The 11,728-nt window shown below is 43.6% G+C and overlaps 1 protein-coding gene across 3 annotated transcripts in view; it reads left to right on the top strand.

Annotated features, from left to right (window-relative positions):
- The first annotated feature begins 1,471 nt into the window (after window positions 1-1,471).
- The window catches only part of CLIC5 (chloride intracellular channel 5), a 164,513-nt gene continuing 154,256 nt past the window's right edge, over window positions 1,472-11,728 (top strand). Inside the window, exon 1 of one of the 3 annotated variants that reach the window (XM_073905035.1) lies at window positions 1,472-2,115. In XM_073905035.1, coding sequence (XP_073761136.1) covers window positions 1,555-2,115 — 561 coding nt within the window. In that variant the 5' untranslated portion in view covers window positions 1,472-1,554. The remainder of the gene's footprint in view (window positions 2,116-11,728) is intronic. The other 2 variants (XM_025890475.2, XM_073905036.1) reach the window with 2 other exon arrangements.

Below are 11,728 nucleotides of genomic sequence, written 5' to 3'. Positions count from 1 at the left end.
AAATCAGCTCTATCATTAACTCTCTGTGTGAACTTGGACCATCACCTCCCCTTTGTAGGTTTCAGGCTTTTTCCCAATAAATAATGAATGTTAGACTAAATGGCGTTCTAGGTTTTCTCTAGCGCTAAAATTATGAGGGGGATTTGAGCTGGGGCTCCACTAAGTTATACACACCTCTGGTAACGTCTCAGGGATTTGGACCCATCAAACCTCACTTTTCAATAAAAGATAAAGAGCTAACATCAAGAGCCTTAAGGTCTGCATCTAGCATCTTTGCACTTATCTATTCTTTGAACCCTCCCCAAAGCTAGAATTCTAGAAATTCTGCTCTAGTTTGCTCCAGGAGATTCCTGGATACAATGTTGGAGTTAAGGGTACAAGGGACTGTTGTTAATAAGATGTTCATCAAATGCTTTGTCCAGAGTTGTGTTGCTTCTTAAATTTTCACATGATTTCTAGACATTAAAGTCCCTTCATAATCTGTCTGGGTTTGCACTTCAAAGAGAACCATGTGAAGAAGGGAGACAGGAATTAGCAGAATAGAGTACCCGATTAAAAACAAAGAGCCTGTCCATTTGTGGCATCTGTAAGTGACATCAAATAAGCAGCCTTATGTATGTATGTAACTCCTTCCTGCTTATCCCAGACGTGGGCCAATTGCACTAAGAAAATCTTGAATAGTTCATTCTGTGCCCTTTAGGGTTTAGTTTTTCTTCCTAGCCTTCCAACTATGTTTAGAAGTCTCTTGACAGCAGAGAATGTATCTTCTAACACATATGTTGGTGTTCAGTGTGGTATCCTGTTCATAACAGAATCTCAGTGAAGTTTTGCTGACTGTAATGATCCCATGGATTTAAGAGGGAAAATAAAACTCAAAGCCATAAATCTTTGATTTCTTTATTTTGGGTGGTCGGTACTGATGCGACTCTAGACCAGTGCATATATCTCCTATTCCTTCTGCCATTTAATCACCTCGTGGTGTTTCCAGATAAGAAATGCAGATGGAATTTACTACCTAATTGGAGCATGTATAACTCATGTGTCATAGGGTATGGATACTCGCAGAATCGTTTTGTGTAATGAATTCAGCCAGTAATAGATTAGTTACCATCGTGGAGAGCTGTTCTCCCCCGAATTAGAGAGACTTCTTGAATGCTGTCAACATTTGGAGGCAATTGGAAGAGGAAGCCCTCTTTAGTGAGAAATGGCTAAATATTCAGAATTTCAATGTGTATTGGGAAGATAACTCGACCCCTTGCTAAACCAAAGAATGTCAGTTACTGGCAGTGAGGAAAACCCCAGAGCCTGCTTGAAACTATCCTTAGGAGTGAAGGAGTTAACTGAGTGTGTAAGCTTTATCTTGTGTCCAATGAACTTGTGGTTTGCTGATGAAAGTCTCTGGTAAATGATTGTTAGAGACCTCTGATTGGTAACTGTTGCTAGTCACTGTGTTTCAAAAGCCTGTTGATTCCTCTGCAAGGTGGTGCAGCATCCTCCATCCCTTTCTTCATTTCTGATTCATTCAGGTCCGCCTGCAAAAGATCTCTCAGATCAATGAACATGAATGACGAAGAAAATAGCACCGTCTCTGACACAGTCCAAAAGGAAGGGATGTATGAGCTTCCAGACCAGCCAGAAGAGGATGAAGGTCCTCTCTGTGATAACATCCACGAAGGCCTGACAGAAAACAGTGTATATGCCACTGAGCTGGAAACCCATGAACATGACTCTGTGTCAGTTTGTGTGGCTGGGGGTGAGGAGGACAGCTTGACTTCTTCCCAACCAGAAGCAGCAGACTATCTCCTGTCTGATGAGGTATGTCTTGAGTCCCAAGATCTTCAACCAGGTGAGTGGCAGGAAGACCAGGACATCTCGATGGAAGAGTTACACTCACCAACCCAGGATAAGGAGCCTGGCCCGGAGGAACCCCAAGACCAGGAGCCTGGCTTAGAGGAACCCCAGAAGGATGGAGGCATGATGGGGGAAGACCCGCTTTCCCCCCAAAACTTCACCATCCAACAGAGCAGGGCCTTCTTCACCAGCAATTCTGCTGCTGATGGTTTGGAAGAAAATGAACCAACTTCCACGGACCCTGAGATCAGCCTGTTTGTGAAGGTAAGGGCTGTCTCTGATAGACACCGCTGCATGGGTGGACGGCCTAATTGGGGTCTTCTTTTGCTCCGAGTGTCCACGGAAAGATGCAGGAGGTCATGGTCTTTGGATCTCAAGACATATTCAAGAGTAGGGCTGGTTAAATGAGTCAATTCCAGGGTTCACTCAGGACTGCTTTAAAGTAAAGAATTGGAAAGTGCATTTAAGTTGTGTGTCTAATCATTGACTTTTATATACCATGGGCAAAGCATGTTTTTGTTTTTGTTTTTTTTAAGATTTTATTTGACAGAGAGAGACACAGCGAGAGGGAACACAAGCAGGGGGAGTGGGAGAGGGAGAAGCAGGCTTCCCACTGAGAAGGGAGCCCGATGCGGGGCTCGATCCCAGGACCCGGGGATCATGACCTGAGCTGAAGGCAGACGCTCAATGACTGAGCCACCCAGGCGCCCCTGGGCAAAGCATGTTTTTTAGAGTTCACTTACAAGTGAGCAGAAAATGTGGCTCAAATCCTTACCTTTGTGACGGACGTTGAGTATATTTTCCTGTCCAGTTAAATTTGTTTTGTCACCTTGATTTTCAAAAATGAAACCAAGTCTTGCGAGAGGAAGTCAACAGTCAGCCAGGCACCGGGGTTTCCTTCTTAGCATGTCTAAGGTCACAGATACTTCAGATATACTCTCAATAAATGTTACTTCTGTCCCTGAGCCTACCCTTTTGGCACCAGTATAACTAAGATATCTGATGAAGTGAAATGATTTTAGTGGTAGTAGTATTAAGATGCTAATAGCCAGTGTTAATATTTAATGCTGATGATATACAAACTCAGAACTTTGGTATTCTTTGTTTTAGACTGATATTGTGGTAAAGACTATTTATTACAATGGTATCAAAACATGAAAAAAGCATTTCAGGGCTAGACAAATCATCTTTATGAATCAAGAAGGAAGGATGTTTTTCCCCAACATCTGCTCCCTGACAATATTCATATTTACCCTTTTCTTAGTATGACGACAGCATATTAGTAAATACTGCTATTTCTTTCTAATAAAAATGAACCCGCAAAACCCTAAGTGCATGTTTATCTCTCCCTTTTGTGGTTTCTAATAACTACAGTAAGATATACTTTATTTGCTCATTTAATATATTATTATTTTTTTCTTTGTATTTTTCCCTAGTTGTTTTGTGTGTAAATTGCATTTCCTTTATTCCCACCGCAAGGTCCTTAAAAAGCACCTAGCTGGAGTGTCTGGCTCATACTTAGGTACCTGTCAAAACTTGCCTGGTATTATGTTATCTGGGGGGGAAAGGGGTCTGGGAGACAGGGAGGGAACTTACTGTCAAGAAATCAGCAGTGTGCGGGGCGCCTGGGTGGCTCAGTCGTTAAGCGTCTGCCTTTGGCTCAGGTCATGATCCCGGGGTCCTGGGATCGAGGCCCACATCGGGCTCCCTGCTCGGCGGGAAGCCTGCTTCTCCCTCTCCCACTCCCCCTGCTTGTGTTCCCTCTCTTGCTATATCTCTCTCGGTCAAATAAATAAATAAAATCTTTAAAAAAAAAGAAAAGAAAAGAAATCAGCAGTGTGGTGCAGGAGACAGATTTGCACATGGTTAATTTCGGTGAACTAGAGGCTCAAGCTGAGTGCTATGGGTATTCCGAGAGGGAGTGCTCAAGTGCGCAGGAAGGAATCAGGAGAGACTCCACTGAGGAGGTGACGGATGTTCGAACAGGTGCATTCAAGCAGTTTTCCAGCTTCCAAATCCACATCTCTGTTATGTTAGTTAAAAAAACAAGACAAAACAAAAAACCCACAAAACCCCACACTTAGTGAGGACTAGTAGGTGTATTTTTCTCAGGACAGAATCATCCACGCAACTTTATGCCACCGACAAGGTGGATCGTCGTCATTATGATCATCATCAGCATTATAAGATCAAGACATTTGTAAATTTGGCAGTGTTTATTTCACCAGAAATTAGCCTGCCACTGGTGTTGAGCCAAACAGAAGTAGGAGGAAACAGCAGTATTGGCATCTCCCGCTGGTATTAGCAACAGGAAAACCTGCTTGAAGGGAATGTGTGGCCCTACGTTATTTAAGATCTGTAGTTCCTGAAAGCGAATGTTGGCGTTAATGAACTCTTTAGGTTTACATTCTTTTAAATATAATTGTTAACTACGAGACCTCAGCTCCTATGTGTGAACTCTTTTTTAAAGATATTCAGCGGCACTAGGTAAGAAGAGTGGTAGCCACAATCCCTGCTTCCCAATGCCCCAACATCCCCACTGCAGCTCTTTATTCAGTGTTGAATGGAAATTATATGTAAAGGCGGGAAGTACAGGGGCTTCTCTGCTTGCATGGGACTGGAGGGTCTGAGTGTCAGCTGCTCAGGCTCCTCCCTGTCCCGGCTCTGGGGTTGGGGGATGGCAGAATGCTGGAAGCCCCACATTGGATGGGGCTCAGGTGTGCTTTATGGCTCACCATCTCCCGAGCAGGGCTTGTTGCCATGGAGTCCTGGAGTTATTCTTCCCCTGAGCTGTTTCAGCGTTGACCACTTGGGTTGCGTTGTAACCCATACTCGCTTGCGTGCATTTTCAGCTGTTCTAGACAAGCCAGAACAGAAAATGTCATGCAGGTTTGTCACTGTGTGTTCAACCAACATTTTACTGAGGCTCAGCCATTTCGGGGTGTCGGGTGATTGCTTAATTAAAATATATCATCTATTTATTCATTCAACAGATTGTTCTTGTGCCAGGCCCTGGGTTTATAACAAAGTCCTGGCTCCCCTCCATTTTGCACTGTAGTGGGAAAAACAACCTATGGACAAATAAGTACATAAAAAATATGCCTGGTGGTGATGGTGCCTTAAAGAAACATGAAACAGAATAACGGGTGTGAATGTGTCCTATTGTTGCCATTCACAGATGACCACACAACTTAGTGGCTTGAAACAACACAAATTCATTCTCTTGTCGTTCTGGGGATCAGAAATCTGAACTAAGTCTTACGGGGCTAAAATCAAGGTGTAGGCAGGGCTGCATTCTTTCTGGAGGCTCAGGGGACGATCTGTTTCCTTCCCACTTCCAGTTTCTAAAAGCTGTCCTCATTCCTGGCTCCTGGCCCACATTCTATCGCCGTGGCACTTCTTTTTTTTTTTTTTTTTTTCTCACCATGGCGCTTCTTGCTTCTCTCCTCACTCTGCCTTCTGATCTGACTCCTCTTGCATCCCTCTGATAAAAAGACTTGTGATTAGTTTGGGTCCACCAGGGTAATACAGGATAATCTCCATTTTAAGATCCTTAATTCAATCACATCTGCTAAGTCCCTATTGCCACAGAAAGCAACATTCATGGGTCCTGGGGATTAGAACACGTAAATACTTGGGAGCCATTATTCAGCTTCCCACAGCGGGACAAAGTGACAGTGAGGAGGGGAGCAAGGAGGCAGTGTGGCTGGAGTGGGGGGAGCGAGGGAGGGAAGGTGGCAGCAGGTGAGGCCAGAGAGGTGGAGGTGGGCACATAACAAGTGGAGGAAGTTCTTTCCCTTTTACTTGGAGTGATATGGGGGACATCAGAGTTGGCTGGCATTTTTTTTTAAGATTCATTTATTCATTTTAGAGAGAGATAGAGCATTGGGGTGGGGGGGCAGAGGGAGAGGGAAAGAGAGGATCTTAAGCAGACTCTGCGCTGAGCGCAGAGCCCGATTCAGGGCTCCATCCCACTGCCCTGAGACCATGACCTGAGCTGAAATCAAGAGTAGGGCGCTCAACTGACTGAGCCACCCAGGCGCCCCCTGGCGCCTTTATGATGGCAGACTGCAGCAGAGAAAGAGTAGGAGCAGAGAGCCCAGTTTGGAGGCCTTTGAAAAACTAGGCAAGAGACGATGGTGGATTGGCCCATGGTGACCAGGGCAGAGGTGGTGCAGAGTAGGACGGCAATGGCTTTGAAGAGTGAGCCCAAAGGTTCTGCTGATGTGATGTATTAAAGAAAGGGAAGAGCCAGGGTTGACTCTAGGGGTTTTGACTGGAGCTACTGAGTGAACGGACATGGTATTCCCATTTCACCTATGGACCGCTTCTCCAAGAGTATATACACAAGAAAATGTGCTCGGGGCGCCTGGGTGGCTCAGTCGTTGGGCGTCTGCCTTCGGCTCAGGTCATGATCCCCGGGTCCAGGGATCGAGCCCCGCATCGGGCTCCCCATTCCACGGGAAGCCTGCTTCTCTCTCTTCCACTCCCCGTGCTTGTGTTCCCTCTCTCGCTGTCTCTCTCTCTATCAAATAAATAATAAATAAAATCTTAAAAATGAAATGCATTAAAAAAATAAAAAAAAGAAAATGTGCTCATACAGTCACTCATATACCATCTTTCCTCCCTCTCTCCTTCCTTTGTTCCTTTCTTCCATCCTTCTTGCCATCCATTCAACCACCCATCATTTACAACATACTAACTACATGCCAGGTCCTGGATAAGAGATGAACACACCATATCTTAACTCCAACTGTCCTATAGGGGAAGACAGGGAAACAAAATTCTTGAAGATAATAAAAGGAAAGAAATAATTGCTTCTTGGTCATTCACTGAGATCCAGTGGAAAAAAGGTACCTAGTGAGAGTTGCAGTCCATATTATAGGCAGCCAAGAGGGGTGGTTCATTCAGAATTTGCCACATAGGATTGTAAGAATTGTCTTTATGCTTTCTGCTAAAACTGAGGGACCTGTAGACGTAATTGCGCTTGTATGTGTGTGTGTGTATAAGAGACAGAAGAAAGCAGAAAAAGAGACAGAGACAAAGTGGGGGAAAGAGAAAGGGAGGAAAAGAGAGAGAGAGATTTCTGGCATTTTATTTAATACAAAGAAAAGGAAGTATTCTGATGATGGTTATTACAAAGAAAAATGATACCAATGAACACCACTGTCCTGAACGTAATTGATGCCACTGGTTATGGGAGACAGTATGTTTTAGAGCAGATTTTGGAAATTTGCATGGTGTGAAACGTGGCTTAGCCAATTAATTTCTGTTAAATTGGTTAGCTTCTTGGAGCCTCAATTTCCTCATTGGTAAAATGTAATAGTAAGCTCCTCATAGGATTGTCGTGAAGATTAAATAGGATAATCCATTTAATTGCTTGCTATAGTATCTGACGTATAATAAGTGCTCAATATTTATGAGCTTAAATTATTATTTATTGTGATGAATATGAACCATCCATAAAATAATAATTTTTATTTTAAGCACTGTGCCTTATAGTTAGTAGACATTTAATGAATGTACCATTGGATGATCCTAACACGAACGGTGTAATATTGTGGAAAGAACACTGGTCAGGATATTCAAATACAACTTTGTCAATAATTTGCTATCAAACATTTCTGGATCCAAGTTCCCTCATTTGATTTCAGGATATATGGCTCCAGCTCTTTATTCAGTGTGCGTACATACGGCACCACCTGTTATCCATTCTGGGATACCACTTGACAATGATTATAACCTCCAGATTTTGGTATGGTTGGAAGGACCAACATGAGACCAACACTCTTTGCCATGCAATTCGTGTGAAGCCTGTTCCTTGGAAAGCATCTGCAGAGTCTGTCTCTGATTAGCAACTCACAGGATCCCCATGCAGGGCTGCACACATTGTGCACTGAGCAAATTTAGGAGGCGTCATTCACAATGTAAATGGTACCCTCTGAAGTCAGGCAACATGATAGCCCTTGTTAATGTTTCTTAGACTTGGAGCATGGAAACTTGGTTCTAAAGGAGTGATTCCCTATAATTTGGCTCAGCATAGCAGAAAGTGTCACAGAATTGTTAGTAATTGTTATTATTGTTACAGCACTGGAGGCTGATGCTATCTCAGGTGTCATGGTATCCAAAGTAGGGGATTCAACATAATTCATGGGATATTAGGATATTAGAATTAGAATACAGAATAGTAAACAATATTTCTATTTCATTTTGTCTAGTCCTCTTAAATGTTAATTTTTAGATATGTAATAATGTGCACAGTGAGTTCTTCCAGTAGTACATTAGTATAATTTGTAAATGAATAAATATACCTATGTTGTGGGTAAATGCCTAAATTTTCTATTGATAAGGATGTTCAGTTTTAAAAATCTTATGGACTTATAAGGCTTCCCTTTCTCTTCTGCCACCATCTGGGGGCCTGGGGCTCTTTCCTTGGCCAAGCTCTGGTGAGGACAGGTCCCTTCACCTTCCATATCCTTCCTGGGAGTTTTCAAAAACTGAAGTTTGTTTGGGGGCAAATAAAAATTCATCATTGCAGGTGAGAAACTCTGCAAGGACAAAAATGTCCTTGGAAACACTGTGAGAAGAGACAAGTCTGAGCCTGTTGCATGTGCCCAATTGTGCTTTCATGGAACAAATGAAGCGTATATAAAAATGGAGAAAGAGCAGATTTGAACAAAGATTTCTATTCTTCTCATAATTTCTTCTTAATTAGGGTGCTGGGAACACGATCAAATCCCAGTTTTATTCAAAATTATTTTCTGGGTGCCCATATGAATTAGTTGGCTTTGTGAACCAATGCCATTCATCAAAGAGGTCACAGAATTCTAGTGCTATGATAAGAAAATTAAAAACCAGAGGAGTTCACAAACTTGCCCGTGGCTGCCTGCAAATTAGTAGCAGGCTGGGACTTTGGCCTCTAAATCCAGGGCTCTTTCCTTTATATTGGCATTCCTAGCCTGGGATGCTGGATTTTCATGGATATGCTTCAGGAGGTTCTGGAACATCCTAAAAGTCTACGCAATATTTTTTGTGGAAGATAATCTCAGAAGAGTTCATGAACCCTCAATGTTATTTATCATTGTGATGCATTCCACTTGCCCTACCTAGATATTCATGCCTTGTATGTCCATGTGGGAGGGAGTAGAATGTGCTGTGAATGGCCCAATTAATTCTTTTTCTTTCCTATGAAGCCAGCTGCTTGCTCTAAGCCTTTTAGTATCTCAAGAAACCTTGCCAAGAAACCCTCCCAAAAGAGTAATGAAGGAGTAGTACCTGAATCATCATGGGGATTATGTAAGCTCTGAAAATGAAGGTGATGTGATATTCTGACATAAATACTCATACTGGGATCCCCCTGTTTTCTAGGGGAAATTTTGGACATTTTCCTCCAAGGACTGCAAGCTTCATGTCAATGTAGCCACAGCTACCTTAGTGGGTAGTATTGCCACTTATATAAACTAAAACTTTCGAGTAACATAGATTTCTACTTTTTCACTTCCCAACAGTCCAGTCAATTTCACCCACTGAATGTTCTCTTCTCTTGGCCACCACTGGCCATTGTCATCTTGGCCACAGTTATTCAACTGGTTACTCTGCCTCTAGGCTCACCTGCCTCCCAAGAGGCCCCCATGTAGTCACCAGAATGGTCCATATAAAAAGCACATCTGACCATGCCTTGTTTCTAGCCATGCAGTGCTCCCCACTGTCCCCAGGGAAAAGGCCAGAAGGAAGAGAATATATATGAAGGTCTTCATGCTCCATCAGGCTTTCAGCCAAGACCTACCTCATCAGCTGCTACTCCCCACTCACTCTTTGCCTTGAAAAGTGTTGACTTGTATTTTACTACACCCTTCATGCCATTTTAAGACTGGGCTTTTGCTCAAACTGTCCCTTTTAGTTCTATCCCTTCTGGAGACGACCCACTGTCCTAGAAGTCATCTCTTGCAGATGCGTCTCCTGGCTCCTCCAGGCAGGGCTGGACGGAGTCTCCTCTGTTGCTCTTCATTGCTCTTACTTCAATGTATCAGTTTCCTAGGGTTCCTGTAGCAAAGTACCTCAGACTGCATGGCCTAAACAACAGAAATTTATTTTCTCAATCAAGGTGTAGGCAGAAATGATTTCTTCCAAGGCCTCTCTCCCTGGTTTATAGATGGTCATTTTCCTCCAGTGTCTTCACATGGTCATTTCTCTGTGTGTGTCTGTGTCCTAATTTCCTCTTCTTATAAGGACAACCAGTCATATTGGACCAGGGCCCACCTAATGATCTCATTTTAACTTCATTACCCCATTAAAATCCCTATCTCCAATTACAGTCATGTTCTGAGGTACTAGGGATTAAGATTAAACATATACATTTTAGGAGAACACAATGCAGCCCATAACACTGAATGTTGCGATTACCCTTCTATGTCTGTATCTCTCTCTCTAGCTGTGAACTCTTGCTTTTTATCTCTTCTCATATACCCAATCCATGGCTACTTAAATGATGACTGAATGAAGGAAGAGAGGGAGGGAGGAGGGAATGAGCTATCCCCAAGGATGCTCAGGGCAATGCAGCAGGAGGAAGCCTGGTCCTGGGAGCCTGCAACAGTGGTGCTCCAACCCCCCATATTAGTTTCATAGAGTCACTGTGACAAATGACCATAAACCACAGGGCTTAAAACAATAGGAATTTATTTTCTCACAACACTTGAGGCCAGAAGTCTGCAGTCAAGGTATTGGCAGAGCCACACTCCTTCTGCCAGCTCTAGGGGAGAGTCCTTCCTTGCTTGTTCCAGCCTCTGATGGCTCCTGGCATCCCCTGGTTTGGGCCTGTATCACTCCAGGCTCTACTCCATCATCACATGGCCTTCTCTCCTGTGTCTGTCTCTGTTTCCGCCTCTAAAGATTTTATTTATTTATTTGAGAGAGAGCACGAGCATGGGGAGGGGCAGAGGGAAGCAGACTCCCTGCTGAGCAGGGAGCCCATGTAGTGGTGGTGGTGGGGGGGGGGGAACTGCTAGATCCCAGGACCCTGAGACCATGACCTGAGCCAAAGGCAGATGGATAACTGACTGAGCCACCCAGGCACCCCTCTCCTCTCTTCTCCTGTAAAGACTTGTCAATGGACTTAGGACCCTTCCTAATCCAGGATGATCTCATCTCAGGATCCTTAATTTAATTACAGCCACAAAGACCCTTTTTTCCAAATTAAGGTCACATTTACAGGTTCTGGGGGGACCTATCTTTTGAGAGGAAGGGAGGCACACTTCAACTCACTACAGCCCCTGCAGGTAGGAATTAGTTGAGTTGAAGCATGGGAATGTGGACAGCCACTCCTGTGATCCATATTTTCTCCAAATGCAAGGGGTTCTGTGAAAAGTCAGTGGATTGTTTGCACCTCATCTCATTAGATCCCAGACATTGATGAGAATGCCTGGCATGTTCTTAACATCATTCGGAAGCTGGGCAGAAAGCCAATATTCTGAGTGCTTAATTTGATTTGTTGAGTTCTGAAGGAACATTAGGGTCAAAAAACTTGAGGATTCCCACAGCTGTCTGTGTTAAACAGTACAACGAGCAGCCTGTGGTAACAATGTCACCATAGCTAATGCAATGTGTCCTTGCTCCTGGGCCTGCCTTTATGTTTCTGCATCCATATAATTGACCAAACACTCTCTGTCAGTAGACATAGAAGCCAAACCAAACACATTAACCAGGAGAAGGCGAGTAGTATCGACACTGGGTGAGAGAACACCAACCAACCGGGAGGGGGCTGCCAATCAGAAGATTGGGGGAGGGGCAGAGTGTTGGACTAGTGGATGGCAGATCCTTTTCTGAGCTCCCATTTTCTTTCTTTCTTTCTTTCTTTCTTTCTTTCTTTCTTTCTTTCTTT

This window comes from Callorhinus ursinus, unplaced genomic scaffold (genome assembly GCF_003265705.2).
Source record: "Callorhinus ursinus isolate GAN/ISIS: 27379988/994484 unplaced genomic scaffold, GSC_fseal_2.0 scaffold22, whole genome shotgun sequence".
Classification (NCBI taxonomy): domain Eukaryota; kingdom Metazoa; phylum Chordata; class Mammalia; order Carnivora; family Otariidae; genus Callorhinus; species Callorhinus ursinus.
The sequence above is the reverse complement of the archived record's forward strand: the minus strand, read 5'-3'. Positions and strand labels throughout refer to the sequence as shown.